At 58.0% G+C, this 27,716-nt stretch overlaps 1 protein-coding gene across 1 annotated transcript in view; it reads right to left on the reverse strand.

Moving 5' to 3' along the window:
* The window catches only part of FBLN5 (fibulin 5), an 81,054-nt gene extending 58,129 nt beyond the window's left edge, over window positions 1–22,925 (reverse strand). The window contains exons 1-4 of the mRNA XM_002719596.6: window positions 22,445–22,925; window positions 19,166–19,220; window positions 17,334–17,385; window positions 14,755–15,009 (exon numbers count right to left, since the gene is read on the reverse strand). Coding sequence (XP_002719642.1) covers window positions 14,755–15,009; window positions 17,334–17,385; window positions 19,166–19,220; window positions 22,445–22,461 — 379 coding nt within the window. The 5' untranslated portion in view covers window positions 22,462–22,925. The remainder of the gene's footprint in view (window positions 1–14,754; window positions 15,010–17,333; window positions 17,386–19,165; window positions 19,221–22,444) is intronic.
* Window positions 22,926–27,716: the final 4,791 nt, after the last annotated feature.

Consider the following 27,716-nt stretch of genomic DNA (forward strand, 5'->3'; position numbering starts at 1 on the left):
CCACCAGACACTGAGGGATGACCTGTAGTACAGAGCCAGGGACCTGACTGGGCCTTCGGTGTGGTCGGTGCCCAAATACTCATCAGGCAGCAGTGGTGAACCAGGCTCTGGGCACAGCAGGAAACAAGGCGAGTTTCTCACCGTCCCACAGTTTACAGCTAAGAGAATGAAAGGATAACAAACCAGGCATGACAGGGAGGGGAGCTGTCAGCCAGGGCTTCTCAAGGTGTGGCACCCACCGGCAGACCCCGCCCCCACCCGCACCAGACCACCTGAATCAGAAACCCAGCAGGTCACGGTCAAAGCTCCGCAGACGGTTCACATGTGCTCTAGTTTGTGACAGATAACGACAGGGGCTGCGGTGTCCCTGGCTCAGGGCAGTCAGGGAAGGGTCCCCTAAGGAGGTGACCAGAAACTGAGATGAAGCCTGAGAGAAGGGAACAAGTCAGCAAAGTGCAGAGGCGGGGGAGGGCTAGCTCCCAACACCAGACAGCCTGTGCAAGGGCCCTGAGGTGGGCAAGAGGAAGGGAAAGGAGGCCAGGGCGGGCTGTGAACCAGCGGGGCCCTCACGGGACAAGCAGGACCCGAACGTGGGCAAGAGGACAAGCCCTGGCATGCTGGACAGCCTTAGCCACAGAAAGAGCCCTGGGACGCCGGGACAGCCCGGAGCCCTGCTGCGGAGTCACCGCTGCGCCCGCCTTCCCCACAGGGCTGCTCTGCGAGTCAGCGAGCCGGGGATACGGGAGCGTCTGGGAAGGAAGGCAGTGTTCAAGCAGGAATCATCGCCACGGAGGGAGTCAGCTGAGGATGTAACCACAGAATCCAACCTCCCACACTAAGAAACCAACAGACCACAGGCCCTGCCACTGCTCCCTGGCCGCTGCTCATCGCTCTGGAGCGAAACAAGATTAAAAATAATCCTGGGAAAAGATTCTGTTCCATGGTCCGGTGCCGGGGGGGGGGGGGGGGGGGGGAGTGTCTCTCCCGGCAGCGTCTGAGTGTGGGGTCCTGGCGTCCTGCCTGCTGGTGAAGCTAATAGGGTTCTTGTGTTCCACTCCGGCTGCTTGCCAACTCTCCCCAGGTGTTACCAAGGCAGTGCCAGGTGCCCGCATCGTGCTTGGGGCCGGGGCTGTCACCTTTCCCAGGGGCACTCGGTACCGGGTGCATCTCTGTTTCACGCTTAGAGGCCGGCTGGGCCCAGGACCCGGGGACATGGCAGGGATACGTGTACAAGGTAGCCCAGTAATCCCCCCACGCTACAGCATGAACGAATTGCAAGATCACCCTCTCCAGGGAAAGGAGACGGCCCCAGGAGCCACCCCTCACCTGGCTGTCCCCGCACCTTCACACCCTGAGTGGTCCGGGCCACAGGGAGCTTTGGAGACTACGGTGCAGCCCCTCTGGCACAGAGGAGGAAACGGAGCCCAGAAAGAGCAGCAACCGGAGCCCCCCACCCCCAGCCCCGCCAAGCTCACTGCTGTGCTGCGGTGAGGCCAAGGCCCCGGAATCCTCAAACACAGGCAGGCCTGCCACTGCCCCATCAACACCCACAGTCCCAGAACAAAGTCCCTGTGGACGCCTGGTGTTCAGGGCCCCTCGGCCCAGCTCAGCCACCCTTCTTAGCCTCCTCGCTCGGTCTGCGTCTGCCTTGCCTCCAATCTGCATCCAAGCTACAGTCACGCTGGGCATCGCCTGCAGCCAGGTGACCAGGGGGCTCAGGCCCAGGGCTGGCTCCCACCAGTACTCCTCAACGTGCCAGGAACTTCATTTCCTTATGAAAGGCAGAGTGGGGGCTGACGCTGTGGCAAGGCAGGTAAAGCCGCCGCCTGCAGCACCGGCATCCCATATGGGCGTTGGCTCGAGACCTGGCTGCCCCACTTCCAATCCAGCTCTCTGCTGTGGCCTGGGAAAGCAGTGGAAGATGACCCAAGTGCTTGGGTCCCTGCACCCATGTAGGAGACCTGGAAGAAGCTCCTGGCTCCTGGCTTCAGATCGGCACAGCTCCAGCCATTGCAGCCATCTGGGGAGTGAACCAGAGGATGGAAGACCTCTCTTCTCTCTCTCCTTCTCTCTGTAACTCTGACTTTCAAATAAATAAATAATTTTTTTAAGAAAAGAAAGAAAGGCAGAGACACAGAGAGAGAGCAAGCGAGCAAGAGACAGAGAATCTTTCATCCACAGGTTCACTCCTTAAATGCCCACAACAGCCAGGGCTGGACCAGGCTGAAGCTGGAGCCAGGAACTCCATGTGGGTCTCCCCTGTGGGCGGCAGGGCCCCAACTACTTGAGCCATCACCTGCAGCCTCCCAGGGTGCACACGAGCAGGAAGCTGGACCAGGAAGCAGAGCCGGGACCTGAACCCAGACACTGGGATACGGGATGTGAGCTCCCGAAGCAGCACCACGGCCGCCCGGCCAACGCCCACCCCACGCTGGGAACTTTCTCCCCTCCGGGCCTGTGCTCACGCTGCTCCCCACCCAGACGCCCTTCCCCACCGAGACGAAATCCTCCTCAATCCTGCACAGATTCCCCTCCGGGCCGGCCTGTCCGTTCCCACGCAGGCACCCAGAGCACCTGCTCTCGTCCATCACTTCTCGCCCTCTGGCATGTGGGAAGGCGCTGAGTGCTCACGTACGGGCACCCTGTCCCACCCCCACCCCCACCCGCTCAGCTGGGAAGCTCAGGGGGCTTGAGTTCTCCTCCCAGCCCTTGGCGGTGTCCACACAGAGAAGTGGTCAACAAGCATCTGCGTCATGAACAAGGCCAGAATCTCTCTGTGGTCACTGCAGCCAGGGCTGACCAGTGTCCTGGGGTCGCATTTCACTGCCATCCCCTTCCACTGGGCTGACACTCATGCGTTGGCCCCTGGATTTCCTACCAACCCGCTCAAGTCCTGCCAAGAGACTGGGATGCCCCCAGGGTGGTGGTGATGTCTGATTGACCTTTGGATGCAAAGCACAGACCCCAACTCGAGCAGTAACTGAACAGACACACCCACGAGCGATAACAAATCGGCCTATCTGGACAACGCACTCCACCCGGGAGACAATCAATTTCTCTTCCTCATTTGAGTCCCACACATGCACTCCTCCACGTTGCGGCTTTTCTGTTCACTGAGCAAATATTTATCAGACACCAGGATCACAACAACACTGAGCAAGACAGCCAGTCTCCTCTCCTGCTGGGTGGAGAGATGTTAAATAAATAATCCCAAATGTCTGCTCATCACAGCGCCGGAGCGCACGCCAGAGGAGGGGCACAGGGCGCCGTGCTCACTGCTAAGTCTGCTCTGAGCTCAGCCACTCTCCAAGTAATGCCGGCCCCTCGGGCTTCCTTGTGGATCCAGCCAAGGATGGCCAACCCCTCACTCGGCCGACGCCGGAAACCATCGCTGTCTTCCCTCTGACAGCGGATGAGGCACCGTTGGCACTGCTGTGTGTCTTTGCGTTTGTTTCACATAATCTCCCTTGAATCATTATCCCCCGCGCCCCATGGGAACGGCGCAAGATGCCAATTTCATACTGATTCCGGATGCGAAGTCTGTTCTGTCTGACCTCACTGATCCCGGGGGCCGCGTAAAGACCTGTGAAATATGTGCAGCTCGTAAATCAATTCTGGCTGGGTTTCCGCAAATGCTCGTGCTCCAAGTAAAGTCAGACGGCACCCACCAGCCCCCCAGGGTCACCGCCCCGCCGGCCCAGCCCCGCCACGCTGCAGGGAAGTGGGAGGTCAGGCCGCTGTCTGAGGCCCCCTGAGGGGAGGAATCCTGTGAATGCTCTCTCCCTGCCAGCCCCAGGGAGATGGCATCGGGGCGTCCCCAAGCACGCCCCGCTGAGTTCAGGACAGGCAGGAGCCCTGGGGTGGCTGCTGGGCTCCAGGGGTGACAGTGACACGTAATCCAGCTGAACGGCGCCCTCTGGAGTTGTGCGAGGAGCTGGGTGTGGCTGGCGGTGGACACCTGAGAGCCGGTCTTTCTTCTAACAGGTCCTTGCCTGGGGTGAAGGGCACAGGCACCCAGGGTGCCCGCGGGGGGAGGGAGCGTGGCTCTGGCAGTCTGTGAAGTTCACCCACGCTGCGGCGTCTCCCCTGGCATCTCCTCCACCCTTCAGCTCTGCTGGAGTCCACACAGCACTCACTTGAGCACCAGCGGTGCCCGGCACCAGGCAGGGCGTGGCCAGACACGGCGCCCCTCTCGGCAGCCAGCGCCAGGCGAGGCAGGAGCAGGGGGTGCGGTAGAGTGAGCATGAGAGAGAGAAAGGAGGCTTCCCCACTCGCCTGAGTTCAACAGCACCCACACCCTCCCTCCTTCCTGCCATCCACCCATCTGTTTGACTTTTTCTTTTAAGATTTATTTTATTTATTTGAAAGGCAGCATCACAGAGAGGGGGACAGAGAGAGAGGGAACTTCCATCCGCTGGTTCACTCCCCAAATGGCCGCAATGGTCAGGGCTGGGCCAGGCCAAAGCCAGGCACCAGGAGCTTCTTCTGGGTTTCCTACGTGGGTGCAGGGGCCCAAGGTCTTGGGCATTCTTCCACTGCTATGCTAGGCACACCAGCAAGGAGCTGGATCAGAAGTGGAGCAGCTGGGACTCGAACCAGCACCCATATGGGATGCCAGCGTCACAGGCAGCAGCTTGACCTGTTACACCACAGTGCCGGCCACAAACATCACTCACTGAGCGCTCACTCTGCCAGCTGCCATGGATAAGCAGTGGATGCTGGTGCAGTGCCTGCGCTCCAGGAACCCCCAAAGCACCCCACCCATTCCCCAACCCTGACACCCAGTCCCTCCGTTATGAAAGGTGAGAGCCTGTGGACAGTGCACACACCCCGGCTGCCAGGGAGCTGCGACCTTCTTGGCCCCGAGCTCAAGGCCAGGGAGGGAGGCTGTGTGGCTCGTGGGTCTCTCTGCGGGGGGTCTGCCTGCTGGGCTGGGGCACCCCGTGGCCAGTGCAGTGCATGAGTCCTGAGAGGCTGGCAGCCCTAGGGAGAGGAGAGCAAGGGCACCCCTGTTGCCGCTGAGCACTCCCAGAGCCTACAAGGGCCCAGCGGAAGGCTGGGCAGGGTCAGAGCACAGCGGCGCCCAGGAGAGATCACAAGGGGAAGGAGTTCCCGGCCAACCCTCCCAGACAGCAGCCAGCACACGCCCACCACGCCTCTGGCCCCGCGACTGCGCAGAGCCTGCTACGACGGGGGCAAGCGGAGTTCTGCCCCCGCAACAGAAAGAGCCTGCAGGTGCGGGAAGTGACGGCAGCGGCCACCTGGGAAGCACAGACCGGGCCATCAGACAGGCAGGCAAACCTCAAAACTAAGCCGTTTGGGGCAGGTGTTTGGCCTAGCGTTAAGAGGCCCATCCCACCCATATCAGAGAATCTGAACTTGACTTCTGGCTCCTGGCTCCAGATTCTGACTCCGGCTCTCTGCTGATGCAAACCCTGGGATACAGGAGCGATGACTCAGGGGCCCGGTCCCTGCCACGCACACGGGAGGCCCAGCTTGAGTGCCCAGTGTCCGGCCCAGGCCAGGCCACCTGCAGGCACCTGGAGGCCTGAGCCAGCAGGTGGAACTCTCCTCTCTCTGCCTCTCAAATCTGGTAATTAAAAAGAAAACAAAACACAGCCCACAAGGTAAGTACTGTACCATGCACCTGGCCATGAGTCTAAGCCAGGCTCTGCACCCCGCATCACACTCCTTCCCACTGCTCCCTGTGCGACAAACGGCTCGCTCCCCAAGTCCTTTGAAAAATGAAGAGCTAGGGCCGGCGCCGTGGCTCAATAGGCTAATCCTCCACCTTGCGGCGCCGGCACACCGGGTTCTAGTCCCGGTCGGGGCGCCGGATTCTGTCCCGGTTGCCCCTCTTCCAGGCCAGCTCTCTGCTATGGCCAGGGAGTGCAGTGGAGGACGGCCCAGGTGCTTGGGCCCTGTACCCCATGGGAGACCAGGAAAAGCACCTGGATCCTGGCTCCTGCCATCGGATCAGCGCGGTGCGCCGGCTGCAGCGGCGGCCATTGGAGGGTGAACCAACGGCAAAAGGAAGATCTTTCTCTCTCTGTCTCTCTCACTGTCCACTCTGCCTGTCAAAAAAAAAAAAAAAAAAAAAAAAAAAAAAGAAAAATGAAGAGCTCCTTTTCTTTTCCTAACAGCAGATGTTACAGCCTGGGCCTATCAGACGTGATTTATGTTGCAACATCAGCTGTGGTCCCTAATGCACAGTTTCCATCAGTTGTAGCGTATCTGGGCATATATTTTCCACCAAGCGAATGCCTTACATTAGTATGTCTTTTTAGTCGCTCCTTTAAAAAAAAAAATTATTTATTTGAAAGGTAGAGTGAGAGAGAGAGAGATCTCCATCTGCTGGTTCACTCCCCAAATGGCCACAACAACCCTGTGTGGGTCAGGCTGAAGCCCAGAGCTCCATCTGGGCCTCCCACGGGGTGGCAGGGGCCCAAGCCCTTGGGCCAGCATCTGCTGCTTTTCCAGGAAGCTGGATCCTAAGAGGAGTAGCAGGCACTCTACCCAGCACTCCAGTATGGGATGCCCGCCTGTGTCACAAGCTTCACTCTGTGCAACCACAAACAACTCAAGGCCTTTTCACTTCTTCATTTCCTTTAATCCATTCCTGATAGCACAGAGGCGTCCAGAATCACTCTGTTTTGTGCATGGCGTGGGGCAGGAGTGGAGCAGCAGACGCCCTGTGGCCACCATCCACACACGGTACAGCAATGAGGACACTTGCAGAAGCCGCTGATTAGGGTACAGAAACCTATGTGAGTGACTCTGTTCCACCACCCACAATGGCACAGTCAATGCAGGTCCAAAAGGATGCTTGAAAAAAACCTGGGGCTGGGGGCCGGTGCTGCGGCATAGCGGGTAGAGCCGCTGCCCACAGTCCCGGTTCCAGTCCCTACTGCTCCACTTCTTATCCAGCTGTCTGCTGTGGCCTCGGAAAGCGGAAGATGGTCCAAGTCCTTGGGCCCCTGCACCCAGGTGGGAGACCTGGAGGAAGCTCCTGGCTCCTGACTTCAGATCAGCTCGTCTCTAGCCGCTGAGGCCATTTGGGGAGTGAACCAGCGGATGGAAGACCTCTCTCTCTCTCTCTCTCTCTCTCTGCTTCTGCCTCTCTGCAACTCTGCCTTTCAAATAAAATAAATAAATCTTTAAAAAAAATAATCTGGGGCTAGATGTCGGTATCATAGTTAAGATATCACTTGGGATGCCCTCATCCCGTAGTAGCGGAGCCTGGGTTCAAGTCCCAGCTCCACCACCAATTCCAGCCACAGCAGCAGAAAGTGGGCTGAGCACTTGGATCCCTGCCACCCATGGGGGAGACCCGGATTGAACTCCTGGCTCCTGGATTCAGCCTGGCCCATCCTTGGCTGCTGAGGGCATTTGAGAAGCAAACCGGCAGATGGAAGATCTCTCCCTCCCCTGTTGTCTCTCTCTTTGCCTTTCAAATAAACAAGTTTTTAAGGAAAAAAGCATCTACCACCAGGCTTGACAACAAAAGAGAAGGCAGAACCGCTACACTTTTTTTTTTTTTTTTTGATAGGCAGAGTGGACAGTGAGAGAGAGAGAGAGAAAGGTCTTCCTTTGCCGTTGGTTCACCCTCCAATGGCCGCTGTGGCCGGCGCACCGCGCTGATCCAAAGGCAAGAGCCAGGTGCTCCTCCTGGTCTCCCATGGGGTGCAGGGCCCAAGGGCCTGGGCCATCCTCCACTGCACTCCCTGGCCACAGCAGAGAGCTGGCCTGGAAGAGGGGCAACCGGGACAGAATCCGGCGCCCCGACCGGGACTAGAACCTGGTGTGCCAGCGCAGCAGGCGGAGGATTAGCCTAGTGAGCCGCGGCGCCGGCCACCACTACACTTCTAACAGATGGATCCCCACACACCCGCCCACTGATTCGGGCAGCCTGTGGCTACGTGGCAACTGCCACCTCCTGTCCCCCGCCCGCCACTCCCTGGAGTCCCGGTCACCAGCCCCTTTGCCAGGACCATCAGAGGCAGAACTGAATAGTCCCGCTGTTAAAAACCCACACTTGATCCATCCTCTTGCTCTTCCCACACAACGGGCCAACTCCAGAGTGAAATATAATGAAAAGAAACACGACCGTACCCAGCAGCGTAAGAGGAGAGCCAAGAACAATATGGAGGTCATTGAGAAAACCGCCTCACTAGGCCCTGGGGAGGCGACTCGAGGCGGGGCTGGCCCCACAGCGGAGGCCCCACCCGCACTGACCTCACCAAGCTCCGGCCCAGCTGCCGCCGTGGGCGGGGCCGCCTCACGAATGGGGAACTTGCCAAAACACTGGCGAGCAGCAGAGAGCCACAGCCCCCGCTGCCCAGGTTAGAAAGATTACAGGAAACCCAGACCGTCTGGACACAAAGCTGATGCTCCCTGACGCTGGGAAGGGGGAGGGGGAGGGCCTGCGGTGTGGGTGCCACGCACCTGTCCTGCAGTGAGGAAGCCCCAGGCCCCTCGCTTAGGAAAAGGTTTTTACTTGCACAAAATCAAATGCATAGGGTTACAAAGGAAGCCAACCACACTGAAAGACGTTTATCAAAACTTTCTCTTAAAAGGTGTGCCCAAGTCACACCCACGCAGAGAGTGTCACACACGGGGAGTCAGAAATGTCCTGGAAATGGAATCAAAACACAGATTTACTCTGGTGAAAAAAAAAAAAAAAATGTATAGTCTTTTCACAATGTACATTCCCAAGACCTTTTTTTGAAGACTTCTCCTATGCTTCTTAATCAGTGTCATCAAATAACAAGATCGGGGCTGGTACTGTGGTGCAGCAGGTGAACCCGTGGCTTGCAATGAAAACCTCCCACATTGGCAGCCCCTATCAGAGAGCAGGTTCAAGTCCCAGCTACTCCCCTTCTGATACGGCTTCCTGCTAATGTGCCCACGAAGGCAGCAAAGATGGCCTGCAGGCTTGAATCCCTGCCACCCACATGGGAGACCTAGCTCCTGGCTCCTGGCTTCCGCCTGGCCCGCATCTGGCTGTTGTGGGCATCTGGGGAGTGAACAAGCAGATGGAAGATCTCTCTCTTTCTTTGCCTTTCAAATAAATAAATAAACAAACATTCAAAAAAAAAAAAAAAACAAGATTAGGCAGCAGATCTAATATCTTCTACACCTTGACGTAGTGATATGCATGAATAGCATTTCAAAATTTGTTGCAAACACATCAAAGTATTTCAAAACCACTGCCACTGCTGGGGAGTGAGGTGTCACTAGTCGAGTCTCTGGTTGTCCCAGGAGCTGCTGACAGTCCTGTGGCTTGCTGCCTCCACACTGGACAGTAGTGATGAATTTCAGTGAGAAGTCAGCGCAAAAATCCATGAAAACAGATGCCTTGATTTCTATTCACGGACCCCCTAATGGAAGACCACCCCTTCATCTTACAGATAATGACACTTAGACCGGGGAGGCCCAGGGACCCTCCGAGTGCCGCACAGCCGGGGAGCAGCCACCTGCAGAGTCCTCATCTCACCTGCTCCCCTTCCCCATGAAACTGTCAGGTCATTTCTTTTGAGTTTTTGTTTATTTCTAAACAAAAGTAATAAGTTCTTCTCACAAGTTCAAGCAGTCCAGGAGTTACATAAACAAAACAAGGCTTCTGGCTTTCTCTAAACGCAGTTCTAAGAACAGCCCGATGGACGAGGCCTTGCTATTCCAAGTGTGGTCCCTGGGCTGGCACCTGCCCCACCCCAGGCCCCCTGGGTTGGAATCTTTCTCCTGGGGATTCCCACACACTGGCACTCAGCGGTGCTGCTCCAGACAGCTTCCCGGGGGCCTCTCTGTTGAGGTCCCCGGAAACGCAGGTTAACCCCAACTCCCCCTGCTGCAGAGCAGTAAGGATTCAACCATCAGGGCCAGTGTTGTGGTGCAGTGGGCTACCTGTGACACCAGCATCCCATTTCATAGTACTGGCTAGAGACCCGGCTGTTCCACTTCCACCTGCAGCCCCTGCTTCAATCCAGGTGAAGCCCCCGCCTCAATCCAGGTGCAGCCCCCGCCTCCCTCCTGGATCTGCTTGGTCCCAACACCCTCGAAAGCTCAAGAACCGCACGGCTTTGGCTTCGCGGGTTCTGCATCTGTTCTCAGCCTGAGAACTCGGCTTCAAGTTACAAGCCCAGCCAGGGGCCCCCAGGAGAACGCGAAAGGTCTGCAGGATTGAAGGCTGCCCACTCTTCTCTCATGGTCACACTCCCAGCCCTGTCTTACCCACAAACGCTGTACCGACCGGCTTCCCACGGCTCAGTTCCACAACTGAAATAAACCCAGGCCCCACTGGCATCTGGAAGCAGATTCTGAGCAAAGTCTCCCCAGGCCTTAGCCGGGCAAAGCCTTCTGAGGCCTGCCAGGTGAGTGTGTCCAGAGGTCATTTTAAAGGTTTTAAAGAATTAGGCCAGGGGCCGGCGCAGTGGCATAGAAGGTTAAGCCTCCACCTGCAGCACCGGCATCCCATATAGGTGCTGGTTCGAGACCTGGCTGCTCTGCTTCCAATCCAACTCCCTGCTATGGCCTGGGAAGGCAGTGGAAGGTGGTCCAAGTACTTGGGCTCCTGCACCTGCAGGGGAGACCCAGAAGAAGCTCCAGGCCCCTGGCTTCAGCCTGGCCCAGTCCTGGCCTCTACAGCCATTTGGGGAATGAACCAGCAGATAGAAGAGTTCTCTCTCTGTCTCTCCTCCTCTCTAACTCTGCCTTTCAAATAAATAAAAAATTTTTAAAAATTAAGCCTTCACTACATTTTCACATCAAGGCCAAGTCCAGCGGCCTCCACCCCAGCAGCCGCCCCAGGTCTGCCTTGTCTCAGGACCCTCCCAGAGGCTGCTGTGCTCATCTCTCCCCTTGCCCACCAGCCCTGGACAGAGCCCAGGGGCTGAGCCCAGGCCCGAGGCCCCCGTGGTGCACAGGACAGAGCCTGCTACCAATGAGGCACTTCAAAAACATCGGCGGACTAAACAGAGGCTAGATTTCAGGAAAACATAACTCCAAAGAAAGCCTCAGGCCAACTCCAGCCATCCTCCAAAAGCGTCCACAGGTGTCGGCCTCTGCCAGCTTGTACACACCAACCATCAACAAGAGAATTCTGGCCAGAAGAGTTGGGATGGCTGCCCGGCAGCTCCTTCCTCCCCCCAGCCACCAGGTCCATGGGGCTCCCCAGGTGCCGGCTCTCCCGAGGGTCTGGGGTCTGGGGGACACGTTCCCACCAGCCGGGAACTCCAGCCAAGACACCAGTTTCCTCTGTGACACGACATGTCCTCCACTGTGGGTCATGGTTCCCCCACCTGTGACAGTGTCTGGACGATCCAGCAGTACACCTGGGGGCCTGTGGACTCAGACCTCAGGCCAGGGGCAGGTGTGGGGTGCAGCAGTCCAGACGCCTCTTGCAACACCTGCGTGCCACGTCGCAGCGCCTGCTCGGAGTCGTGGCTGCTCCACTTCCAATCGAACCTCCTGCTAACACACAGCTGAGAGGAAAGCCAGCGATGGTTCAACCTCTTAGGTTCCTGCCACCCACACCAAGACCCGGACGGCGTTTGGGGCTCTTGGCTTCATTCAGACTGGCCCAGCTCTGGCTGCTGCAGGCATTTGGGGAGTGAACCAGTGGATGACAGATCTCTCTGTGTCTTTCCCTCTCTCTCTCTGGCTTTGGATTTCAAATAAATAAATACAGAGTGAGCAGGGAAAAGCCCTTATTTTCACTCTTTCTTCAGAACCGCCCCTCTAAGAGCTCACAGACAAACCTTTCATTCACTGCGTTTCCATCTCCTCTCCTGACTGCTTCAATCCCGGCTCGGCTCTTCACTCGCTGTGTGACCCTGCCCAGGTTTTTAGCTTCTCTGTGCTGCGCTGCCCTTGCAGGTGTAACAGGAATAACCTGCAATTCTCCTTCCTAGCGCTGCTGTGAGGGCTCAGTTCGCTAATTCCTGCCCAGACCCTGGCACACGAGCACCAGGTCAGCGTTCAACCCCTGCAGCCACCTCCTTGTTACTGCGATGGCTGCCGTGCCCTCGCTGTACTGCGGGGGGGCGGGGGCGATGCCTCTGGAATCGTCCTCCTCTCCCGGGACTCTTCCCAGCGCTCCTGACTGCACAGGGCTTGCTGGGTGCTGCCTGCGCCAGATCAGAGCTGCATCCGGGACACCCTGGCCTCCTCCCGCCATGCAGGGCCCACCCGGGCTGCACCTCCCCGGCTCACTTCTGCCACCTTGGCGCCCTGCATCCCCACAGCCTGTTCCCAGGCCCCCTTGCTCCCATCCCAGTCCCGGGGAGGAAGAGCTTGGCCTGTCCACCCCTGCTCTTGCTCACTGCCCCGGAGGCCCGATCTCACAATGCCCAGAGGGACAGCCCCGGGCTGGGCTCAAAGCCCTCTGCAAGTCAGGAAACCAGGGTGGGGCGAAGGGAAGTCAGAAGGAACCCGGGCTGCCAAATGAATAATGCCAGGCACTTTGGCCGGGGTGGGCCTGGTGCCAGTCCTCCCCAGGGTTCCTAGATTACAAAGGCACCATTATGAAGGCGCTGTATGTCCTATGTGGCAGGTTCAGAGCCCTACATGGCATGACGTCACAGGGACTGGGGATGAATAGGCTTCCCAGACGTGTCCTCATTGTCAAGGGCACTAAGACCCTGGCAAGAGAGAGGGCAACACTGCAGAGCCTGGCAGCAGCTCCCAGCTGTTCTGCAAACAGGGGCCGGCAGGAGGGCCCGAGACAGCCAGAGCTGCCTGCACCGCCACCACCCGGGGCTCCCGTCCCAAACCTGGGTCCCTGCCGCCGGGCTTATCCGGCCCCACGTGAAATCCCGGAGGGCAGCGCTGCCCCACTCTGCGATGCCACGCTTTCTTTGGGGATCATTTCTACCAGAAGGGAAAGGCCGTGGTGCACAGCTAGGAGCCTGGAGCTGGGAAGTCAGGGCAGCCAGACTCACACCCCGCTCTGCGGTTACCCAGCCGTGGGGTGCGCGTGCCCCGTCCAGGAGACAAGGACGGCTGCAGAGGTCCTTTCACTGACGGTGGCCTGCTGCTCTGCTGCGGGTCCCAAGGGAGTATGGCACCCTCCGACCACCGAGGCTGGGGGGCTCAGCTCGCCCAGGTCCACACCTTCCCTTTGCACACTCACTGACACTCACGGTGAACACCAACCAGCGTGTGCACTCGCCCTCCCCCCTCCACACACCCCCTGCCCCTCGAGACCAGGAAGGTGGACGATGAGGGTCAGGGTTCTCCCCTGTCGCTCTGAAGGACGCCTGAGTGCGCACCGTTCACACACAGCTGAGTGCAAATGCACATTCACACAAACACACAGACACCTTAATGAGGCGACCAGCACAGTCTCTCCAACTGCTGGTCACAGGAGAACCCGCCAGAACCCTGAAACCGACACGTACCTCCCGACACGGTAGCCCAGCGGTCTCTCCAAGTCCAAGGTTATAGGAAGGAAAATATTAGAACTTCCATTCCGATTGGTTTCACCAAATTCTTTTAAGTTTTCATGCGCGCTTTGTACTCTGAGCTGTGTACCACAGGACATGCACATAACTTGCCGATGTGCACAGGACGGGGGATCCAAGCACAAAGCTTGTGCAGGTGGGGTACACGATCAAAAAAGCCTGTGGCCCTCCTTTAGACCGCCTCCCCGAGCTGGAGACAGTCACAGACTTTAACCACAGGAAAAGGGACCAGCACAGACCGCAGGAGAGTGTCCTCCAAGGCCACACTGGTCAATGGAGGTAAAACTCCCAGGTGTGGCCACACCCTCGCCACCTCCTCGGGGGCCCTGGCATCTGACACCATCCTCTTCCCAGAGTTCCCTGCTCTGAGAACCCACAGGGAGGCCCTGTGGGGAGCAACTCGGACTAGACTAAGTTACTGGAATTAAGACTTATTCTATGCATCTGCTCTCCCACAATATGGCGCTGGGAGAGGAGGAAACAGCTTCTACACAGCTGCCTCCAGTTCAGCCAATAAACAGCAGGACCTGCTCCTGATTGGAGGAGAGCAGCGTACTCGGCATTGTGGGTAGCAGAGTTGGGATTGGTGGAAGAGGACTATAAAGGAGGAGAGAGACAACATGCACCAGGAACATCTATCTGAAGGAACACCTGTGCAGCCCCTGAGAGAGCCGGCCGGCGGTGTGCCGCTCCCCCACGGAAGTGGGGAAAGTGGCAGGGGGAACCGCCCTTCCACGGAGGTGGAAGGGACGGTAGCCAACCCGGGAAGAACCAGCAGCAAACCCGGGGAGGGCCGAGCAGACGAAAGAACAGCGCAGGGTCCTGTGTCGTTCCTCCACGAAGAGGGGGAGTGACAAGGCCCCTTTTCCTAAGAGCTTCGGTTCCCACCCAGGAAACCCAGGTTCTTCCCACAGTGGCCCCTTCTGCAGGTGCACACGTTCCTTTCACAGATGACGGCTGCTGGAGACACAGCTCTGACCCCTTCTAGAACTTCTCTCTGGGATTCACATCCTAAGTCTGACCGGACGCGTTTGTTGGTTCACTGAAAAAACACGAGCTTGGTCTTCAAACACAGATGACGGACAAAAGGTAACAGAGAACAGAATGGCTTTTGGGAGGCCTGTAACCGGAACAGCAAACTGAATCCTGTGGCTGGGACGGGAGCAGAGACGCGGGCGCTCAGAGGGACAGGAGCCTGCGGAAGGCCGGCCGAGGGCTCCCGGCTGCTCCGAAGGGTAGCAAACGGCGCCTGAGGCTGGGTTCAGGCAAGGCCGCAAGGGTGGCGGCTACTCACCCACACACTGGTTGCCTTCGTCCATCTGGTACCCAAAGCGGCAGATGAGAGGCCTGGAAATCGTGGGGTAGTTGGGAGCAGAGAGTGGTGGGGCAGCTGCCGGGTAGGGACCCGAGTAGGGCGTCGAGTAGGGGTTGGAGTAGGGCCCTCGATACACCGGGTTCGTCCGCGGGATGCACAGGTAGCCGCCGTTCTGGTTCACGCACATCATGTCTCCTCGGCAGGCCTCGGGGATGGTCCGGCACTCGTCCACGTCTGCGGGGGCCACACACAGACAGCGTCAGCCGGCCCTGACCATGCTGTGCCCCGCGCGCTGGAGACCAACAGCCCCCGGGGACGACCCCAAAACACACTGCGCCAGCACCTGCTCCCAAAACCCAGGGTGGCGCCCACCAAGTCCGAGTGGCTGGCATCGTCCAGACCTCACTTGGTCAAATATCTCCATCGCGATTCTGCCCACGTCTGCACAGCCCTGCGCCAACTCATGCTTCCTACTTTCCTTTACCCGGCATGGGGAACGGCCAGCCCACGGGCCGTATCAGGTCCACCAAATCACTCGGGCTGGCCCCACCAAGGCGGCCGCTGGCAGGACTCGAAATGCAATCACCAGCAGGCTACTTCTTAAGCTGATGATTTTGTACGGCCCGCGGGCGATGCCATAGAGTCCATGTGGCCCTTGGCAGAAGAAAGGTTTCCCACCCCTTCTTTAAACGAACGCACATTTGAAACCCATGTAAATGTATTTTTAATCTTATACGACCACAGCACAGGAAAAGCACCCTCAGCTAGCATAAACAGAAGGCAACCTGCAAATACACAGCTAACTACTCAAAGAAAGGGCGTGTATCTGGGAGTGGGAGCCCTGGTGTGCACAGACCACACTCTGACACACAGAGATGCGCCCGAGGACTGCTCCCGTTTCTGTTCCAACAGAAGAGAAAGAGCTCCTTGCATGAAGATGTGGAGGCCCAGAGCTGGTTCTTGTTAAGCAAGCAAAGCCTTACTTTGCAGGCAGCGCCCACCGTGCCAGCAAACAGGAGCCGCCTGCAGCCAGCCTGGTGCAGAGCTTGGCATGCCTGCAAAGCGAGGGCTGTGCGCTCCGGAAAATCAGCCTGACCAGGGCGTGAATGGCGCTCAGGGACCTGAACGCTGAAGGCAGCGAGCAGCAGAGCTGATTCCGCATCCCGGGCCCCGTGACCAGCCTCGGAGGCTGCTCCGTGTGGACGGGAGGCTGGGGAAGAGACGCCCGAACCCCAACGGCCGCTCAGCCCACCGTCCTGCCTGAGAAGCCCACGCCAAGCCCTGCTGGTGAGGCTCAGGGGCGACAGCCTGGAATGACATCGGCCAGAAGGCCATGGCCCCATCTCCGTCCCACAGTACATGTTCAAATCCAAGTGCCTGACAGCAAGCCACAGCCAAGCCCAGAGTGCCCAGGGTGCGAGTTCTCCTTTCACACCATCTCCCTCCCCGCTGGCTCTTAGCTGATGTGAGCTCCACAAACACAAATGAAGTGGCCCAAATCAACGTAACTAAGAAGAGAAGAACTTGCCCGAGGAGGGGGCGAGTGGGACAGCCTGCCGCTCAGCTTCTGTCTGCTCCCTCCGCGGGGAACAGTTATGTTCTCCAGTGTCCTCCCCGCCCCTGGCCTTGGCTCGTGCAGCCGGGGTCCCTGTTCTTGGAGCCTACTCATGCTTCAACACCCCCCGCACAGAAGGCATCGCCCTCTCCTCAGTGCAGAGCGTAGTCTTTGCTTCCATATGGCAACGCCTTTAATGCATCGTCACCATGTTCCTGGTCTACGTCTCTCTCTCCCACTAGACAACGTACCAAGGGAATGCCCTGCCCCCAGCACCCTCTCCCCAGGCCTCAGGACATGTGAGTAGGTTAGGTGACAAGGCAAAGGGGAATTAAGGGAGTAGACCAAATGCAGGTTGCCAATCAGCTGCCCTTGAGCTGGGGCACTTATCCTGGACCAAATGGGGGGAGGGGAACCCCAGGTAACCACACGAGGCCTTAAAACCAGCGGGACGGGCAGAGGATGGGTCAGGGAGATGCTGCAAGGGGGAAAGCGTCCGATGCACTTGACTCACTGGGGGTTCTTTGAGGATGGAGCAGGGGCCTCAGCAAAGTAATGGGGGAAGCTGGGAGGGGTCCTCAGCTGACAGCCTGCAGGGAAGCAGGGGGGCTCCGTGCTGCAGCCCCAGGAAACTGAATTCGGCCAGCGAGGAAGGGGAGCCTTCCAGAGAGACACACAGCCCCGCTGACACCTTGACCGTGGCCCACATGCGCCGGCCCCCCATGGAACCGACACGGAGGCCTTAGATGTGTGTCCTGCAAGCCGCCAAGTCTACGCTCGCTCACTCCAGCAGCCCCGGGAGATGAATCCAGACAGAAATCTCCTTGGAGGCGGGGCTCAGCAGGGGAGGGGGGAAGGGGCACCCATGACTTCAGCCACCACAGTCTCCGGCTGTGGCCATGGACAGGGCAGCAAAGGCTGGATGACGATGAGCAACCGTGGCCCCCACAGTGGGCCATCCCCGAGTCTCCCAGGCCGGAGCGAGATCTGCGTGGGCTCATACCTAAACACTGGCCGGTCTGGCGATCCAGGTCAAAGCCGTTTGTGCACTGTTGCTGTGGGAGAGGAGAAAGGAGACCCCGGTGAGGTCATTTCAGGCTTTCTTAGGCCCTTTTCATGACAAAAGCATTCGAGTTGCATTGCAGAACGTCTGGCAAGCGGTGTTTCAAATGCAGGCATTGTGAGCGACACCTGCCCTGCAGCTCCCCTTAGCTCTCACGCCTCTTCCTTACAATCACTCCATCCTTGGCATGCTTTCCAGAATCTGCACATCTCGAGTCTTAGTGCCCACTCTTAACAGACACTTAGGAAGCGCTTTCTAAAAGAAGCGTTTACGGGGCCTGCAGGGTGGCACAGCAGGTTAGCTGCCACTTGCGACGTCGGTGGGTATCCCATATCAGAGCAGCGGCTTGAGTGCTGGCTGCTCCACTTCCGATCCAGCTCCACGTTAATGCAGAAGACGGTCCACGTTTGTGGAACCTTGCCACCCACGTGGGAAACCCACATGGAGGTTCCTGGATCCTGGCCGTGGCCTGGCTCCAGCCTTGGCTATTGCAGGCATTTGGGGAGGATGCAAGGTCTCTCTCTCTCTCTCTCTCTCTCTCTCTCTCCTTGCCTTTCAAATTTACTAAATCTTTAGAAAAACATTTTTTCTTGCAAGAGGCACAGAGATAGACAGCTCCCACTCACGGGTTCATTCTCCAAATGCCTGCCATGGGAGCCAAAAGCTCAAGCCAGGCCTCCCACCCACTTGGGCTACAGCTGCTGCCTCTCGGGGTCTGCACTCGCAGGACGCTGGAGTCAGGAGCCAGGAATCAAACCCAGGCACAGCGAAGTGGGATGTGGGCGCCTGGACGGCCAGGCCAACACCTGCCCCTCATCCGGCTTTAAAACACTTCTTTAGGAAGAGCGATGCTGATCACCTCTGGGCACCCCCGGCCCCACGCTCCAGGCTCCCCCCTTCTGGGGAACGGCCAGGCTGCCCTGACGCAAAAGGACTCGGGAGCACTGCTCATTCTCAGCTTCTCAGAGTTCTCCGCTCCTGATTCTGAGGTCTGCAAAGTAGACCTGGCCGGCACGGGCAGTCCATTTGCTAAGAAAAAGACAACAGGAAGCTTCCTCCCTTTCAACCTGAGCAGGACAATTATTGAAAGATGCTTCCAGAGAGACGGCTCTCGGTCCAGAGGGCTGCCGGTCTGGCATGCAACTTGAGCTACAATTTTATGAATTTTAAAATGTATTTTAACATTTCAGATAAATCAGGAGGCAGCATCGTCTTGTAAAATACTTATCTATTTAAGAGGCAGACAGAGCTCTTCCATCCACTGGTTCATTCCCCAAATGCCCACAACACCCAGGGCCGAGCCAGGCTGAATCCGGGAGCCAGGAGCTCCATCCAGGTCTCCCACATGGGCGGCAGGAAGCACTGGAGCCATTGTTGCTGTCTCCCGGGTGAGCACCAGCAGGATGCTGGGACTGGAAGCAGAGCCGGGACTCACACCCACACTCTGGGGTGGGGGTGCAGGTGTTCCAACCAGCGTCTTAACAGCTGTGCCTAAAGCCTACCGCGACGGCACAACCTCGATTAAGAGAGCCTTGGATTGGGAGTCAGGACACTGGGTTCTGGTCCCTGCCCCACCAAAACAAAGTCTGTCTCCTGGGCCAAGACTCAATTTTTCTGAGCCTCAGCTGTCACCAGGCACTCAGGTGAGGGAAGCTACAAAGCTACAAAGCCCCCGGGCCTCCACCACCCTGGGGTCTCAAATGCAAGGCTGGACTCCCACATCCTGGCTTCTTAGCACACTCGCAGGCAATTCAAAAACACGGAAGTCTTACCTGCGCATTCCCAGGACTTGGCAGACAGAGGGCCAGAATGGTGACAGTGAGTATCCTGTGGAGGGCGAGAAACCCAACGTGAGTCCCTTGGCGGATTCAGGGCTGGGGGAGCCTGGCGCTCAGGCTGCGCGTGCTGTCACAATGGCGATGTCACCACACATCGGGGGACAAACACTCCCCGAGGAGCGCAAGGCGGCTTCCGGACACCCTGACCCTCCCAAACGGCCTTGCGTGTTCTGCTTGCTCCATTTGTAGGGGTAATGAGTTGAATCACTATAAAGGGTTTTGCTGCTTCCAAAAAAAAAAAAAATGCAAAAGCCACCGCTGTGGGATTCACAATGTGTTGCCCACTGCACTGGCCTTGCTCCTCATGCAACTGCATCTCACACACCTTTGTTCACCGATGACTGCAGTGAACCTCAAACCACACCTCACCCTATGGAAGGAGAGGAAAGTGAGAAAGGGGGGCACTTGGAGTTCCACCAAAGAAAGGTGTCACTCGGCCAGAGCTCGGACCCCTCGGGCCCCACTCAGGGCACTCCTCGGTCAGTGGGTGGGCTCAGATGCCCAGGCCTCCAGTGTGGTCCCTCTGGGTGTGGCAAGCAAGACGCTGTCACCAGCCAATGGAAAAGAAGATGCCGGGACCCACGCAGACCAGAGAGGACGAAATCCAGCAGGAAGAGGAAACCAGGGCCCTCCGTGCTGCCTGCCACAGGCCACCAACCCGCTCTGAGCCTGCCGTCCACCCTGCGCCACCCACGGGCTTTCATCCAGTAAGACTGTGGCCACTGATGTGCTAGAAAAGTCAAAGTCTGTACCACCGCACAGGCATTAAGATGCTAGCCAAAGATAACAAGTGTCAGGGACAAGGGAGAGGAGCTGGAATTCTCGTGCAGTGCTGGTGGGCAGGCAGACTGGGCAGCTGCCCGGAAAACAGTAGGGAGTCCCCCACATTAAACACAGAACCACCACGTGCCCCAGCAAGTCGACTTCTGGGTATGCACCCCAAGATCTGAAAGCAGAAACGGTGCTAACAGCCAGAAGGCAGGCACAGGCGCAGCGCCCACCAACAGGCCAGGACAATGGGGTGCACACGGATGAGGAAGGGCGCTCGGACACACACGGCCACTTTGAGGACGTCGTGCCCAGTGAAACAGCGCAGTTGCAAAACGGCAGATACTGCCCGATTCCGCCGAGGGACCCGGAGCCGGCAGAACCACAGGGCCAGAAAGGAGAGCAGTGGTTGCCGGGGGCCAGAGAGCGGGAAAGCAGGCAACGTTTGTGTTTAGGGAATGGTTCTAGTTTTACAAGATGAAAACACTTCTGGATATTGGTTGCTACTGAGATGGAAAAAAAATTACAGTCTATGCAAATGCAAAACTTTGTTTAGCACTACTAGTATTGGGTTCGACAGTAATTTATGCAAACAACTACTGTTTGCAGGCATGGGCGTTGCGCAGAAGAGCCGCAAAACCATGACCCAACCCCTGCCCTCCAGGGCTGGCTGCAGAGCCACGGGGCCACCGCGCTGAGGGCACTGGCAGGAACACCCACTGGATGCCGGGAGAGCCAGGCTGGGGCCAGGCACAGCACGGTCAGGGAAGATCTCCTGCTGCAGGTGATCCTGCAGGCTTTTCCAGTAGGAGAGTGGACCTGGGGTCCTGGCTGGCTTCCGTGGCCCGTGACTGCCAACACGCACAGCCGCTCTGCGATCCTTCTCTTTATAAGAAGAATGTCTGGTAGATGACATAGCTCACTCACATGCATGACACACAGCCCTTGTGAGTCAGCGGCCCCCGAGGTACCGGGAGCGCCCACAGTCAGGCGACATCCAGAGCCCCGAAGTGGTGTTGGAGATGCAAGCCCACTCCTCCACCCAGTCCTCTATCCAGCGGAAAAAGACCCCGCAAGCTTGCATTTCAGCGAAGCGCCTGCCTGAGCCAGGTTCTAGAAGGCTGGAGACAGCTCTGACCCTGTAAAGTACAGAGCCAAATCCCAGGGCTTTTTGATATTTGCAGGGGCCAGATTTATATCTGGAAGGAATGAAAGAACAATAACAAATTTATTTTCCAGTCTGTATATTATGAATTTCAATGTTTTCCTGTTTCTTCACATCAAGTTTCCTTTCGGTTGGTTATAAAATCCTGTCTCGTTTATGTTGGAGACAGAACAGACTGACTGCACGCAGTGGACTTCGAGAGCGAGTGGAAAAGGCGTGCTAACCCCGTCTCTCCCCCGCTCCCCCGTCTCCCTCGGCTGGAAGCAGCCCCGGGCCGGGCCGGGTCCAGTTCTCAAGCCCGACCTCCTGGAAGAGCCACAGCTGGGTTCTGGGGGCCAAGTGAGTTCCAGGCGCAGAGAGATGGTTTTCCAAAAAGAAATAACAGTCAACGCCACTGCTCTCACAGCCGCACCAAGAGCTGCACCTTGTCAGGAAAAAACTCTAGCAAACCCCACCAATGCACCAACCACAGAATACTGGGAGTGGGGGTGGGCAATGCTCACAAGCCGTCCTGAGACCACCCGTTTTGTGCGCCACCCTACAACACAGGGCAGCTAAAAGAGCAGCTAGGTGTCAGGACAGCCCGTCAGAAGCGTGCTGGTCCCGGGGCCAGGATGCCACTAGGACAGCTGGTGTTCAGCGCGCGCGAGCGCACAAACACAATTTGTTCAAAGCAGCTGCGATTTCAAGAGTCCACCCGACTCGCAGCGCAGCAGGCATCCAGACCTAGTCCGTCAAAGCGGAGGGATCACTCGCCCGCGACGGCAGCCAGCGTGAGCTCACGCGGATCTCTGCCCGCGGTCCCCATGTTCCGCTGGCTCGGAGCTGGGTCCTGTGCCTTTGTGAATCCCGCACGGCCACGGAGCAAACGCAACCCCACCGCGGGGAGCGAGCCGCGGCCACAGGATCGCCAGACAACTAGGCATTGGGCTCCCAACTCTTAAAAACATACTTTTACAAAAATGCGTTTAAAAAAAAAAAGGCACACAAAGTTCTCGCGCGTTCCTTGAAGCAGCAGCAAAGCCCCGCTCCCTGCAGCCCGGTCCCGGCCGCTGACTCCCGCGACTGTGCGAAAACACCCACTCCCCAAAGAAGGCTTCGAGACGGGAACCGCCGCGGCGCAGCTTTTTATAATTAACAGTATCATTGCATCACTGGCTCCTGCCTTTTCCAATATCCTGACACAGCCTGAATCGCAGCCACAGCTATTTTCCACCCATCAGGTTTTTAGCAAGGTTTCCAGACCCTGGAGAAGGCAAAGCGCGGTGCCCGGGGCTTACCTCCCGAATCCTGGCATGTCCGAGACGCGCGCGGAGAGCCGAAGGGGCAGAAGACGGAGGGCTCCCCGGCGGGACCCTCGGCGGAGCGGCGGCGCGGCGGCCTGCGCGGGGCCCCTGGGGCCGGCCGGGCTTTTTATCTCAGAGGGGCCGAGCGGGTGGCGGCGAGGACCGGGGCGCGCGCCGGGGCTGCTCGGAGCCACTGAGAGCCCTGGCGGCAGGCACCTGGTTTCGCTTAGCCCTCTTCAGTAATTCAGCATTAAACCAATTGGAGCAGGAATGTTAAAAATGAACACTTCATTTTCTAAGTATGTTAAACAATGCAAATGGGGCCTCGGTCTGGACACAGCTGGTTCGGATTACAGCGCTCACCCACTGGCGCGACTCCTCACAACAATCTCGGGGCGCCCGCCAGGGCCAAGTGCTCGGCGCTGGGAGCCGAGCCCGGGCCGGCCGCGCGGGGCCGCGGGGGGCGGGGCGGGGCCGTCACGCGCAAGCCGCGTGGCCCGGGGCGCGCGGGGAAGGGGCGGCCCTGCGCGCGCGCGCGCCGCTGTTGTCCCGCGGCGCGGAGGCGGCTCGGAGCGTGGCCTGCGGGAGGGGCACGGGCCCCGGCGGCTTCAAGCGCGGACGCGCGCGCGCTTCGCACGTGCGGGAGCCCCACGTGGCAAAGAGGGGAGACTGGGGCTCCCTGGCCGCAGGGCGCGGATGGCGCTCGGCAGGGCTGCACCCGCCCGGCGGGGTGCGGCGGCCCAGGGGAGCCAGCGCTGGGCCCCTGGCCGTCTCCAGGGAGCCAAAGCAGGGTGGCAGCGGGGCCCCGACCGCTCGCCCTGTGTACTTTGGCGTTCGGACCCTGGATGGGTACGCTTTCCCTACCCAGAATAGCGAGTTAAAAACAAGCCTCGTAGAGCGATTGCAGACGCAGGGGGAGTAAATTACCTTCTCCATTTATCTCGCTCCCTGTTGGTACGGCGAGGAAATCAAATGCTTGCTTGCTTTTTTAAAATTTTTTTTATTTTTAAAAAGATTTATTTATCTGAAAGGTAGAGTTGAAGAGAGAGACAGAGAGACCTTCATCCGCTGGTTCACTCCCCAGATGGCCACAATGGCCCAGGCTGGGCCAGACCCAAGCCAGAGCCTGGAGTTTCATCCTGGTCTCCCACGTGGGTGCGGGAACCCAAGCCCTTGGGCTGTGTTCTGCTGCTTTCCCAGGTGCATCAGCAGGGAGCTGGAACGGAAGTGGAGCAGCCAGGACATGACCTGGGTGCCCATACGGGCTGCCGGCGAGGCAGGTGGCAGCTTTACCTGCTACACCACCGCCCCGGCCCCCAAAGTGCTGGCCTTCAACAGAACACAGAGCATCCTGGAGGCAGAACTGTGCGGAAGCCCATCTTGGAAAGAGATGGTTTCCATCTTCAGAGGCAGGGCTGGAAAGAGGCGGACAGGAGGGGTGCCACTGCCGGAACACTTGGGCCTGCCTCCTCGCGGCCGCTTACCAGCTGGGTGACTTGGGCGAGTTGCTTAACCTTTCAACACGTCGGTTTTGTCATCTGCGAGACGGGGATGATCCTTACCTCCCTGGTGACTGTGGAGATTAAATAAAAGCTATGCTCATGACTGCACGAGTCCAAATTGCCATTCCCTACACAAGCTTCCCCCAAATATCCTTACTAACTAGTGACCCTCTTCCACAGAGACCACAGCCTCACAGCGCAACACTGCTAATTATTAGACAATGCTGTAGTAAATTTCTTTATTTGAAAGGCCGAGACAGGGCAGGAGGGAGAGGTCTTTTATTCACTGATTCACTCTCCAAATGCCCACAGTAGTCAAGGGTGGGCCTGGCTGAAGCCAGGAGACGGGGGATCGTTGTCGTCCATGTGAACGGCAGGGAGCCAGACACTTGCCTGCTAGGGTATGCGTTAGCAGGAAGCGGAGACTTGAGCCCAGGCACTGTGATATGGGAGGTGGGCATCCCAAGCAGTGTCCTAACCGCTGTGCAATGCGCCCACCTCTAAACATTTTACTGTAAATCATTTCCTATTTAGTTGGGAGGCAGAGAGATTGAGACAGAGATGGCGAGCTTCCATCCGCTGGTTCACTCTCCCAGTGCCCACAATGGCTGGGACCGGGCTAGGACTGCAGCCACGGGCTGGGAATGCAACTCAGGTCTCCCACATGGGTGGGAGGGACCCAACTGCCCAAGCCATCGCTGCTGCCTCCCAGGGCCTGCGTTACAGGAAGCCGGAGTCAGGAGCCTGAGCCAGGGATCGAACCCAGGCATTCTGCTTTGGAACGCAAGCACCTTACGCGCCAGCCGAAGTGCCTGCCCGGGCTGTCTACATGACCCTCAGTCTGCACCGGACACAGAACTACCCTCCCTGGACCTTCCTTCTCCCCCGCTGCGGCCTGTGGCGACTCCCTCTTCTGCTGACAAGGTTCTAACTCAAGGAAGCCCGTTCTGCCCTTTGCCTGTGCTGTTCGCTCCTCTTCCCATGATCCCTGGGCAGACAGGATCGGTGGAAAGTTCCAGAAATAACAACTGGTAAGTTGTCAAGTGTGCATCGTTCTGAGTCGTGTGCTGAAGCCTCATGCTGCCTGGCTGCAGGCTGTCCGAACGTGACTCGACACTGCTCAGTTCCGTCCAGTGTATACACCGCCTGCCTTTGGCGGACTTAGCAGCCGTCTTGGTCATCGTGGCCACTGCTGCAGTATCACAGGGCTTGTGCCCAAGTGACCTTTATTTTACCTAGCAATGGCCCCCAAAGCACAAGAGTAGTGATTCTGGCAATTTGATTACAGTACAAAGTCATGAGTTAGAAACTATTCGTGGTGGTCGTTAATCTCTTACTGTGCCTACTGTTCAAGGAAAACTCCCAAATCAGGAAGCGTGGATAGGGAGCGATCCACGGAGGACTCAGAACCACCGGCGGTTTCAGGCACCCTCGGGGGGACCTTTTCCCCGCGGACAAGGGAGCCCAGTGCGCTGTTCCCCGGGCTGAGCAGCCTCGCGTCTTTCAACTGGGCCTCGTGCATCACGTGACCCCAAGGCAGCCAAGCCCTCTGCTCTGGTTCACGACGTGCGGGACGCAGGCTGCTCCGCAGGGTCTCCTTCCATGCTGTTCTTGGACGGCTGATTCTTGTTTTTCTGTGAGTCCTCCGTGAACATCTGTCCATCGTTCAGACCTTCTTCACCATGAATCCAGCCATCTGGCTGTAAAGCACCACCCCCAGGTTCAACCGGGACACATCAGCTGAGTCCGACTTCTGTGACCTTATCAGAGTGGATTAGTGAAGTCCCAAAGGGGACAGCAGGGATGAAACACTCTCTCCTGGCTGGCACAAGTCCCTTATTTCTCTGGAGGCCACCAGCTTCTCCCACCAGATAGTCTGTCTCACTGTTAAGCAGCTCCAAGAGTTAGAAAGAGCCGTCTTAGCCGGCGCACGGGCGCAGCGGGTTAAGCAGCTGCCTGCAATGCCAGCATCCCCCCAGAGCTTGGTTGGAGTCCCAGCTGCTCTGCTTCTGATCCAGCTGGGAAAGCAGCAGCAGGTGGACCAAGCACTTGGGCCCTTGCCACCTCTGTGGGAGACCCAGGTGGAGTTCCTGTCTCATGACTTTCACGTGGTCCAGGGCTGGTTGTTGCAGCCGTTTGCGGAGTGAGACCTGTCTCTACCTCTCCCTTTCTCTCTGACACGGGGCCTTTGGAATAAATGAATCTTTTTCCAAAAAGTGCTGTCTTGACACGAACCCAAAGCTGCTTCCCCACGAGTTACTGCCCCCGGACCCGGATCTTCCCATCTGCAGCCATGGGCTCCTCCCTCTCCTGTTGTGGAAAAACAGCGCCCCTTGCCCACACGACTCTGTGAGGGAGTTGGTCACGTGTGCTGCTAACGTCAGGGCCGGGCGCTCTGCAGCGTTTCCCGACCCGGCAAGCCTAGAAAAGAAAATGCGACTGCTGGGCAGAGCTGCGGAGTGACCCTCGCTGCTCCTGGGCTCGTGACGTCCTTCCTGTGCCCTGGCCTTTTTCAGCCGCAAGACAGGGCACCCCAATATCTGCACCACCTCCATCACCAATCAAATACAACCACACATGCCCAACCATCTTACCCAGCGCAGCGTGGGTGTGGGCAAGCATCCCCTATGCGAGGAGCTGCTTGGTTCCAGGAATTCCGGTTTGCCCTCTGTGCCCTGCTTGGGAAGACTTTTTTTTTTTTTTTTAATTTGACAGATAGAGTTAGACAGTGAGAGAGACAGAGAGAAAGGTTTTCCTTCCGTTGGTTCACCCCCCAAATGGCCGCCACGGCCAGGGTGCTGTGCCGATCCAAAGCCAGGAGCCAGGTGCTTCTTCATGGTCTCCCACTCGGGTGCAGGGTCCAAGTACTTGGGCCATCCTCCACAGCCCTCCCGGGCCACAGCAGAAAGCTGGACTGGAAGAGGAGCAGCTGGGACTAGAACCCGGGGCCCATATGGGATGCTGGCGCCGCAGGCAGAGGATTAACCAAGTGAGCCACGGCGCTGGCCCTGTGAAGACTTTGTTTAAAGGTGGATATCAAACTGGGGCAAACTTGCCAAGTTAAGCCTCTGATGACATACTTCCACCATTAATATTAATTTGGTTATCTTTTCACTTCCCCCAGATAAGCACATCACAGAGCCTTTTTCTAGAAGAGAATGCAACACAGGGCCAGGGATGTTATAAAATGCCCTCGGTTGTGGGGACGCCGCCCCTGCTGTCTTCTGTGATGCCCACAGTGACCCTGGGAATGGTAGAGCAGGTGAGGAGCCTCCCCTGAGACCTGGGCCACCTGGAAACCAAGCAGCACAGCCCCAGCCTGGGGCAGGCCTCCTGGACCCTGGCACCCTCACTCCAGTTAACCCACTGACCGCATTCTCCGGCTGCTTCTCCCCACCGCAGGGCTCCCTCGGAACACTCCGGAGCTCCACAGGCCCCTCCATCCTGCCTCTTCTTTGTCTTCTCTTAGCTCTAGCGACGCCTCCCACTGATGCGGCTTGGCCCCAAACCATCCGAAAGCTAACACAACAGCCAGGACCCGAGTTCAGGGCTGGGCCTGGCTCCGCTCCACAGGTCTTTCCTTCCTGGGGCCAGGGGGAGCTTCGATTGTGCCTGATGCCCAGAGGTTGCGTCTCAGCCACCTCCTGCCCGCCCAGCCCCGCCTCCACCCTCCACAGCCCACCGAATGCCGCCCAAAGTGATGCTCCTGCAGTCTGCTGGTGTCCCCTCGCGGCCAAACCCAGCGCTCTTTTCTCCGTCGCTGC

Source organism: Oryctolagus cuniculus, chromosome 20 (genome assembly GCF_051225735.1).
Source record: "Oryctolagus cuniculus isolate XC-2025 breed Fujian yellow rabbit chromosome 20, ASM5122573v1, whole genome shotgun sequence".
Classification (NCBI taxonomy): Eukaryota; Metazoa; Chordata; class Mammalia; order Lagomorpha; family Leporidae; genus Oryctolagus; species Oryctolagus cuniculus.